Genomic DNA, 11,366 nt, shown 5'->3' on the forward strand with positions numbered 1-11,366 from the left:
GAGCGTCAAACCTTGACATGGCAATCAAAAATATTTGGGCCATATCTAAAGCAAGAACATTAAGGAATTTGTTCTGAATAACTTATTAACTTTCCTGATTAAGAATATAAGATCTTTGACACTGAGATTTGTAGCACACACGTCCCTCTAGCACATTCTCAAACCTCCACCATATTCATCAACATCATTTCAATCTAAATATTTTCCGCTAAAAATTCTTGATCAAAATTCCGAATCCTACATACAGGGTATTTCTTTTTTAATAAATATTTTACTTTCATCCACTAATATTTCAAACAACAGTCATCCCTCATAAACTGAGTATAACCTATGCCAGAGATGTCCAACCAGCAACCCGCAGACCAGATCCAGCCAGCAAGCAATTTCTATATGCCCCCCCCTCCATAAATCAATGCACCAAAATGCGTGACATCATCACAGCTGAGTTACCCTTTCTGTTTATAGTGTATATGTTTAACTTTTAACATCGATTTTTTTTAATATTATACCTTTTTTTGTTGGAGCCTAATACAGTAAGTCCTCAATATATGCAAGGGATGCATTTCTGAAAACCAAATCAATACAATATTATTTAAAAAAAATAATAGATAAACCAAGTGTACAGTACAGTGTACTTAACAATAAAAGCAGAGACATCAACTTGGGTAGATGAGATGATGGAAGGTGGTAGAGGTTTTACATAGTGGGTGATGGTGTTGGAGTGACACCTGCAGAGTCATCAGGGTTGGAATCCATATCAGGGAGTATGACATCTCTCATAGGGCTGAATTTTGCTCATATTACTTGAATTCCTAGTAGGAATAGGGTCTTCACACATAAATGAATTCGCATATGCTGAACTCGCATATATCGAGGACTTACTGTAACTGTTTATAGAGTTATAAATATAGTTTACCTCACACCAAGTACTGCTAGACATTAAGTTTGGCCCTCTTGCAAAGAAGTTGAGCACCACTGCCCCACACTAATCTTTAGTAACCACCAAATTAAACTCACTTTGAGAGTAAGCTTCGGAGTATCCTAGGAACAGACTTAAGCTGGGAGGAGGTAATAGGTTGGCGATCAACTGGACAAGTTTGCTGCCTGGATAACCACTCATTGATACAGCCGCTACAGAAGGCATGCTCACATGAAGGGGCCTGAAATAAAAGTGTTTGAAAAGATATACGTATTCTGGAGAAGGGGGGTTAACATCAACTGTGAAAAGGACCTTATCAAAAACCTAAAACAGTGACATATACTTGAAGATCAGATCTTATTCACAAAATTCTTTCCTATTACGGGACTCAACACATCATGTCTATATCCACTTCTATGTAGATAATCTTACTGTTTTCACTTAATCTCTTTATCTTACAGTACAGCTTCACTTATTTCGCAAATACCAGAGTTGCCAAACTGGATACTGTACAGTATACTGTATTGAAGACCAGGAAAAAATGGGAGGGGGATAAACAAAGCTCAAAGTTTAATTGAAAATCCTTGATATAATATGGGAAAGAACAATATGTACTGTATTGTATACAGAAATAGCTTTACCTTTCATGTATGTGTGTTTTTTTATAAAGTTCGTAGTTACAGCTAAGAGAATTCTGCACACTAAAAATTTTGTACAGGCATCCCCCACGTCACGGAAGCCCGGGTTACGGAATTTCGCTCTTACGGAATTTGTAAATTATGACCAATAATTTCGCGTTACGGCCCATAAATCCGCCCTTACGGAAATTGGGGTAAATTTTAACAATTTAAAAAAAATCACTATATAAAATTATAATTTGTTGTTAAAAATTATAATTTGTTTGGTGTGGATTTCTTGGTGTTTGCTACCGCCAAGCGTGGCACCGCCACGAGGAGTCAGTCCATTGTTTACATCCAGTGTGCACGCATGTTTCTCGCCCCAGCAGTTGGATTTAACTTTTACAAACATACAGTAAGTACAGTATAGTGCATTACCCTTATTCAAGATGACTGGAAAGAGGCCATCAAGTGGAAGTGACAGCAGTAGTGCAAAAACAAGCCACAAAGGTATTACATTGGATATTAAACTTGGTGTTTTAAGAAGGTATATCATAAATTATTTAATGTACTGTATTGTATGTGTTTATAAATGTTTATTTTCATTAATAAAAGTGTTTGAATTACTTTTTGGGGGCCGAAAAAATTCCTTAGGAACGCATCTCCAGTTTTATAATGGAAGTCAATGGGAAAATAGGTTTTGCCTGTACATATATTAAAAAGAATTACATGTACAGCTGGCTCCACTCCTGCATTTACCACATAGCATTGCCAATCCTCTCTCTCTCTCTCTCTACAGTGTGAACCCTGAACTCTTAAGTGTGAATTTGAACCATTTGCTAGTGGGAGGGAAGGAAAGGGTGTTTTGGGTAGGTGTCCTTCCGTGGGGGGGCCACTGGGGTGAGGACAGAAAGTGTATATCAGTTGGGAGAGATTACAATACATTATAACTTTTTTTAAATACAAATCGGGTTTTCTCAACTGAGTGTAATTATCTAGCACTAGGCCAGATGAATACTAAAGTTACAATAGGATGAGACGGGGACAAAGGTGTGATGTCAAATTTCTGATTTTATTGATTGTTAATTTATCACTTCACTACGATGTCTTCTTATCTATTTTATTCTGGCTATGCCAGACGATTTTATTCAGCTGGGGAAGTTCCATCTCCTAGCCAAGAGATTAAAACTTTGCTGCTTCTACAAGATATAAATTCATTCATATCCACAGGGCCACATTAACCATGAGGCACTTGAGGCACTGGCCTCGGGCCCCCCGACTCTAAGGGGCCCCCAAATCCAAACATTCTCGAAGTTGAAGCATATAAAACATGAACTTCGTTCAACGATGTCCTAGCAACGTCTCAATTTTCTGTCTCTTATGAACATTGAATGTGTTATTTTGCAGAAGCTGAATATTGATGAAATCATTGATAAATTTTGGTATATTTTGTTCTTGCTATACTGCATATATATACCTTGAGGGGAGGGGGCCCCAAGTTGATCTGTGCCTCAGGCTCCTATTAAGCTTAAGCCGTCACTGCATATCCATAATCCCATTGCTTATTAATTTCCCTTTGCAAAGGAACACCTTACTTATAGCATGACTTCATCCCTCTCTCATCCTATTTTAACTTTAGTATTTTTAAACTGGCTAGAACTAGACGATTACACTCAACTGAGGAAATCCCGTCGGTATTTTCAAAGCGTGATTCTGCATTGTAATCTCTCTCAACTGAGTTACAGAAAGACACCTACCCCCACCCTCTCCCTCCCGCTCACTATTGAATGCTTCGAATTCACACTTCAAATTTCAAGGTTCACACCTCAAGGAGAAAGAGGCAATGCTAAGTGGAGCCAACTGTGCAGTACAGTCAAAGACCCGGCAGAATATAATAAGAGTCTGACTAGATCAAAGCTCTGAGTTGTTCACAGAGTGATAGTTCAAGATATTCAAGGTCATGTTTACTATCCCAGATGAGGAAAATGGATATACTGTACAAGTGATATCTCGGTTAGTCAGAACAATTGGTGCAGAGCACTTCCTGGAATAAGAGATTTCCGGGTAATGAGACAACTCTCTCTAAGCCAGAAAAAATCCCTCATCCTTTGAATTTTCAGGAATTTTCCGGGTAACGGAGAAATGTTCTTGGAGGTTTCAGAATTATGCATTATTTCAGCTCTCAAAGCCAGAAAATAATCCCTCATCCCTGGAATTTTCCGGTGGGCAATGGAAAAATGTTCTCGTAAGTTCCAGAAATTGCATATTACTTCATCTGTCGAACCAGGAAAAATATCACCCATCTCCAGAATTTCAAGGTACAGTGAAGCCTCAAATATCGACAGTAATGTGTCCTTTAATATTGCAGAGTAAGGTGAATCATCGTATCGCGAATCTTTAATTACCATTAAAATAAAGCATTAATAATGAGATACGTTAAAAAATCAGACCTTTTCATATCTTTTGTGTGGCTTTTTATCCCCTTTTCCCAAAAAAACAATAAAATTAATGAAAAATGCAAACTACAGTATATTCTTTAAATAATGTTTATGAATACACCTTATACAATATAAATCAATAATAATATGGTCACACGAGAGGAGAGGGAACGCCATTGTTTTTGTTCGTGTTTACACCCGTGATGATGGTTCTTCATAAGAAACTGAAAAAAAAAGACCCTGGTTGTAGCTGTAGTAAAATTAATGTAAAAAAATAAATATATATGTTTTAAGTAATGTTATTAATGTTAATAAATGGAACAATAGAAGTAGCTGACCATTAATGGCAAAGAAGAAAGCGAGATGGATTGGGAACGCCAACATATATGTGTGCATTCAAGCAAACATAGTGTCATTTATCTTATTAAGAATATGTACAAAAAATTCATTATTGTTTAGTACTAAATATGAATCTGATTGAATTGATCTTTATACTGTACATGCGAAATGAGCAATACAATTCATTAATAATACGTAGAATATTAAAACACACAAGAGGAGACGAGACAGCATTGTTTTCATTACCGGTAGTGTTTACACCTGTGACAATGCATCTACATAAGAAATTGAAGAAAATAAGACCCTAGCTGTAGCTGTAGTAAAATTAATGTAAAAAAAATTAATATGTACTGTATGTTTCACTTTTCTGTGATGTATTCACCAAAACTTAAAAAATTACTCATTCAGCTGTTCTGTGACACTACACTCTAAAGGTTAATTTTGAACAAAATATATATTTGAAGATACAGTACTGCATCAAAATTTATCAGGAAAATGGAAACAGAATTTTATAGTATAAATTGGGGAAATTCTGAGAAAACTGAAAAGTTGGCACATGTACTAGTGCAAATACAAACCTTATAATAATAAACAATTATAGTATATCAAATATGATCATTCAAGGAAAGGCTAATATTATAAAAATAGATCTCACAAAATGTACCTGGAGTGGATCTTCCAGAACTTCTGAGCAAATAGGACAAAGCAGCTCCTCGTCCACCTCCCCCTGGAACCTTGTCAGGTCGAAACCCATAACATCAAAATCTGAAAAAAGTTAATCAAATTATACTAGAGTATATTGTAATGGATAATGCCTGATGATTAACGATGCCATTCCTATCTGTCAACAAGAAACTAATTACAGTACTGTGCCTATATCATACAAATAGCTAAAACATGGAGAAAGTTCAAATACTGTAGAATAAAAAACATTTCTGGTGATTGAATCATGTAAAATCTAAAACAGAAATAAGTAAAAAATTACATTAAAATGACTGATCTGATTTACCAAAAATCCAAAAAAAAAAGAAAAAATTGGATTAATACAAAAAGCTAAAGACATCTTCCACCTACTCAGCCACACTTTTTGACCCCCATATCATCCTTTTAATAAATAATTTCCCCAACTATCTTTTTCTTGTGACCATCTTCTACTTCTTCCTTCCACTTGCCTACTTGTGCACAATCTATGTACTGTACAGTATAGTGTACCTGCACAGACTACAGTATATACCCTATACATACCAGGGTTGTTGTTTGTTTGTTTTCGGGTTTTTTAGAAAAAAACATTATTTACTTATTTTAATTCCTATTTATTTCATTTAAATTGGATTTTTTCTATAAAATTTTTAAAAAATTTAATCAAATTTTTTCCCTTCTTGACTGACAACTGTTCCCAGTCTCTTCCTTAAATGGACTTGTTCATTTGAAACTAAGGTATTGCCTTGGTACAGAAAAAGTTGCAAAACTTGTCTTTCTTTTCAAGTACAGTACAGTATTTGAATGCAGACACTAGTCATGGTTATGAAGATGCTTAATTAAATCAGGGCTTGTTGTACCCAAGTCTTGTGATTTAGATGGTTTTGCTTTGGTTTTTTATTTACAACTCTGAAGTAAGCCTAAAACAAGATGTCAGTGCCTTTAATACTTAACTGTACTTGTAGTTTATTTTATATTGATATCCAAAATAAGAGTGTCTCTCTCTCTCCACAAAAAGTGTGTGTTGAGTGTTATATATGGGGGTGGTGGAGGAGGAGAAGGGAGAAGAGAAGGAGGATAAATCACCTTTCAGGGGACCCATGCTTGATACAGTAGTTTCACCAATAAAATTTTAAGTTCACTTGGTGTAATTCAAGATTATTTTATTTAAATCAACACTGCAATGCACTATATAGCCTGTGTTATCGCCGCTGGCTTAAGCTACAGTGCTGGCGTGTGATGCCATTAAATCTTTCGACCTGTGACCTCGCCAGATGCAGAAGTGTTTACAGACAAGTCCTGGTTCTGCTGAGTGGACTGTCTTAGACTGGTGGCGGTGGCTGCCCGTCCCTCCATGAGACAGATCGCCCTCTCTAGTGATGCTGTGAAGACCAGCCTTCTGTCCGAGAATTTGTGCTGGGACGATTTACGCAATACTGTTTTCTCTTGGAACACCATACTGATCTGCATTGACCCGCACTTGTAAGTACAGCCTAAGTGATGACATACCCCTCGGTACTGAAATATTGTTGAATAGTAACGCCTACTCGTTTCTGCCTAACCTGGAGTAATAAGACAATGCAGAATGAAGCGAAGTTAAGATTAATAGAGTTATGAACTTTGTGTTATGTCAGTATGTTTAATAAATTGTAATTAAGATAAAATTGTGTGAGACTAACTAATTATGTATCGGATGGATCACCTTGTAATATTATGAACGCCTTCTCCTCTGCAGGTTTTGATCACATCAATAAATATTGAATGCGTCAAAAGACGGGTTTCAATCATTCCCTTCGACTTGCCCGTAACCTGAACGTCCTTAACTAAGGTGTTTCCAGCCAGTATTATCAATATGTTAACTAAATTTCAGAATGATCAATAATTTTTATGTAAAAATGCAAAAATATTCAAGACACCAACAAAATTGATGTTCACTCCACTGTAAACAAAGCCAAACTGACGCCTGGTAGGTGAGTCAAGGGGCTGATGGGCGCACATAAAACTAGTTCCCTGTACTGCATATATTATCAATATGTTAAAAAAAATTAAAATAACTAATATTTTTAATATAAAAAATGCAAAAATATTAAAGAGCACAACTTTCTTGATATTTACTCCAATGGAAATGAATGTAAACACTGAACAGATTACTGAATTGGCAGACTAACCCATCAGCTGATGCTCACAACAAAACGTGTTTGTTGTAAGGATTTTGTTAATCGAAGTTTAGTTCGTAAACCGAATTGAAGATCCTTATGGGAGGTAATTTGTTAACCGAAATTTCGTTAATCGAACCGTTCGTTAACCGAGGGACCACTGTATTAGGTTCTAGTAAATGTCACCTCTTTTTATAATGATAGTTTCCATGCACAACAAAAATATGGTTAGGTATGTTCATAGCTACACAACAATTGACTCACGACAAAATAAGTGCCAAATGCCGCCGGAGCCAAGGTCACATATCGTTCTCGTGTTGTTTGCCGGTAATGAACATTTAGCCAATCAGAGCGCATTCACGGTAAAATAGTGTTAGTAGGAATTTTGACGGTCACGGCAAAATATCCATTGCCTTTAATTTATAAATACAGTAACCACTTTATAAAATATTTGCCCAATCTACGACAATGTCCACAACAAAATACGGTAAATTTATAGTAGTTCACTCAACTCCGTTAGACAGTCAAAACTATGTTTTTCTAGTGTTTTGATTGGTTCTGACCTTGATTTCCATTGAAAATTGCCTTTTTTTTTTTTTTGTTATCGCCCCCTTCTACCCCCAACGAGATAGGAGATACTGTTGAGAACCAAGGTTTTGGGGGAGAGAAACAAACATTTTCCGACAAAAATCATGGCCAAGTGAATACAAAACACACCAAAAAATGCAAGAAAAACATATAAACATAACCTTTTTTGGGATGACCTAACCTGACCTAACCGGTTACAGTCCAACTCATCCACATCCAACTCGGACCATCTCGAATAACCAACTCGGACCACTTAGGTTAACGAGCTCGGACTAAAATGTAAAAGTAAAAGTTTACACATTTTTGCATGAATGATAACAGTACAATGATAAAAAGCAGCATAAATTGTAAGGGGGGAATTGATTTGTTATTATTTATCTTTTCATTCTATCTTATTAATATATCGTATATATATATATATATATATATATATATATATATATATATATATATATATATATATATATATATATATATATATATATATATATATATATATATATATATATATATATATATATATATATATATATATATATATATATATATATATATATATATATATATATATATATATATATATATATATATATATACACATACCATACAGAAAACTTGGATCAAATAACAATGACCCCAAATGGATAAATAATCATTTAAAGAATATTATTGGCCAAAGGAAGACTATAGGTTGGAGAATAACTCGTGAAGTTTACCTCCGAGATTATTATAAGGCCAGATGGGTTAAGACACAGATAAGAAAAGCAAAGAGGAATAATGAACTGAAGGTAGCAAGGGAGGCAAAGTTAAACCCAGAGGGATTCTTTCAAATATATCAAACACGAGACAAGATTGGACCAATACCGGCGAGCTAACTGATAACGACGGAGAAATGAGCAATAATCTGAACAGGTATTTTTCAACAGTTTTCACTGCCCAAAATTTAAACATGATACCCAAGGCACCAACTATATACCTGTACAGAGATAGTGAAGAAAATAAATTAAGAAAAATAGTAGTGACTAGTAACGATGTTAGCAAGCAAATGGACAAGCTGAAGCCTATTAAGTCACCAGGTCCCGATGAGATATTTGACAGAGTATTAAAGGAATGTAAGGAAGAGCTTAGTATGCCCTTAGCAAATTTGTTTAACAAGTCATTAAAAAAGGGTGTAGTGCCAGAATCTTGGAGGATAGAGAATGTAATACCGATTTTCAAGAAGGGAGATAGATCACTATCCTCTAACTATCCAATCAGTTTAACATCAATTGTAGACAAATTGCTGGAAGCAATAATTTCAAACCCTATTTGAATTCACCTTGAGAAGCATAAGTTACGAATGTGAATCATGGTTCATTGATCAAGTTCTAATAACTTATAAAATTTGTCCTTCATACCGATTGAACCCTTGGTACTGTATTCACTAATTCACACTTTTTGTATTTTAGTGAACTAAGAGACATAAAACATCTCAAACTCATTCCTGAGCCTCTAGTCAGCTGCTTGTTTGAAGTGTGCAAGGTGGGCCGAGTTAGTAATGTGTGGGCCGAGTTGGAGGTGCACCACCTAGCCTAACCTAACCTGAAAGGCACAATTAACTCCATATAATTGAAGTGACACCCATCGCAGACTTCCATGATTGGAAATTAATTTGAATTTCGCAGCATGAGACCCAAAATCACAATCGAATCTGATTGGGCAAAAAATACTGCAAATTCTAAAGCAGAAATCACAATTCATTTTAATTGGTGGCAAAAAAGAAAGAACGCTTTTGATTGGCCACATGATGTGTACGGGAACGCATGCACATGACAATTTATGAAGGGAAGATTAATGGAATTAAATAAAATAAAAAATTTGGCATGCGCTATCTGTTATTATATGTTTCCAACAGTAATGTAATAGAAGAAAATTACCTTAAAATTAGACGTCTTTTTCGAATATGACAATAGATTTGGGGTATGAATGTTGTGTGAACTACTACAAAAATACCCCAAACACAGTGAAATTACTTTATTATAAAAATGATTTCCTATGAAAAATCAACGAAGGGTAACTTGTCAATAATAACCGGAAAATATTGGCAATCCATGAAACCTTTTAGTGTGTAGTGTCACAGTGCTATCTGTTATGGTTTCTTGCAAAGATATATATACATAGATTGTTTAATGTTCCATTAGTATGTTTTCAAACTGGGATTTTTGTAGCACAAACAATAAAAATAATCCAGTCCATCTTTAATAGCACTACTTCACCATGAAATAGTCATTCGCAAACAAATTTCACTTCCATTACCTTTAAAAACTTTAAACCCCGTCACTAAAGAACACAAACTTTGAACCCACACCAGTTCAGGTAAACCATGGTGCGGTACACTTAACATTTCCTGCTTATATACAGCACTGCAAGACACAACACACTCGCTATTACCTGCAGAATAGGTAATAGACACTGTGATGACTGACCAGAGTGAGTGGTAGGAGGTATAGGGTCAAGAAGCCTCCAGCAGAGAGGTGGTCATGACTGCCCTGCTGCGTGTTTATCAACAAACTCCACGACTCACACAACACCCCACCAGGGACGCGGCAGCCATGACGGTCCACTCCCACCACTCCCCACCCACCACCCTACCACACGCCATCTCTTGGCTGACTTAGATAGATAGATAAATAGATGGAAAGATATCCCGTAAAATCGTCATTGCAAGTTTACATTAATTCAGCATGCATATAGACAATGCAGGTATATAGCTCAGTAAGCAAAGTGACCACGCAAGTATACAGACCAACAGGTAAGTTACTACCGACAGATGGATATTCATTTCAGTAAAATCATCCTCATTAAAGTGTACTTTGATACAGCATAGCGTGTATATAGGCAATGCAAGTATACAATGTAAATAAATCGTGCTGGTATACAATGTATACGTACTGTACAGTGTGAGTATACATTTATCAGTAGTTCCCAACTTTTTTCACACTCAATTCCCCCCTTACTTTTACTTTTATCCTCTTCGCCACAGATCGGCTTGTTAGCTGCTTGGGCGATCGGTCACGTCTCTGATTACTTTTCCTTTCATTTATCTTCACCAAAATATCGGCTCGCTAGCCGCCCGGGCGATCGGTCACGCCTCTGTCTCGTACTGTTGGAAAATACTGGGCATGCACCGGCTCCTATATGTACCTGAACCCGCTCCAGTGTTGGTCAAGTCTTGTCTTGAAAGAGCTCACACTCGGTGCCGTCACAACACTCTCCAGTAGATTGTTCCAAGAGTTTACAACCCTCACTCCGAAAAAGTTTGCCTTCACAGTTTTCTGAACTTGCGGCTTCTTCAATCTTGAGCTGTGACCCCTTGTGGGGCGAGCGTCCACCAGCACCAAGTAAGGACACTCAACTGAGTAGTGCCCCCTGAGATGCTTATACACCTCAACTAGGTCCCCCCTTGCCCGTCTGTAGTATAAGCTAGGCAAGTTCAGGCCCTCCAATCTCTCAGGGTAGCTGAGGTGCCGAAGTGCAGGCACCAGTCTGGTGGCCCTCCTTTGAACATTTTCAACCAACGGACAGTCCCTAGCATATCTCGGGGACCAGATGGGGTGACAGTACTCCAGAT

At 36.5% G+C, this 11,366-nt stretch overlaps 1 protein-coding gene across 7 annotated transcripts in view; it reads right to left on the reverse strand.

Moving 5' to 3' along the window:
* LOC121868769 (E3 ubiquitin-protein ligase NRDP1-like) overlaps nt 1-10,353 on the reverse strand; it is a 43,547-nt gene extending 33,194 nt beyond the window's left edge. For 5 of the 7 annotated variants that reach the window (XM_042369656.1, XM_042369661.1, XM_042369660.1 and 2 more), the window contains exons 1-3: nt 10,222-10,353; nt 4,978-5,078; nt 1,018-1,160 (exon numbers count right to left, since the gene is read on the reverse strand). In XM_042369656.1, coding sequence (XP_042225590.1) covers nt 1,018-1,160; nt 4,978-5,067 — 233 coding nt within the window. In that variant the 5' untranslated portion in view covers nt 5,068-5,078; nt 10,222-10,353. Of the gene's footprint in view, nt 1-1,017; nt 1,161-4,977; nt 5,079-7,937; nt 8,057-10,186 lie in introns of those variants that run through there. The other 2 variants (XM_042369657.1, XM_042369658.1) reach the window with 2 other exon arrangements.
* Nucleotides 10,354-11,366: the final 1,013 nt, after the last annotated feature.

The sequence above is a fragment of the Homarus americanus genome, unplaced genomic scaffold, assembly GCF_018991925.1.
Source record: "Homarus americanus isolate GMGI-L3 unplaced genomic scaffold, GMGI_Hamer_2.0 scaffold30535, whole genome shotgun sequence".
NCBI classification, from domain to species: domain Eukaryota; kingdom Metazoa; phylum Arthropoda; class Malacostraca; order Decapoda; family Nephropidae; genus Homarus; species Homarus americanus.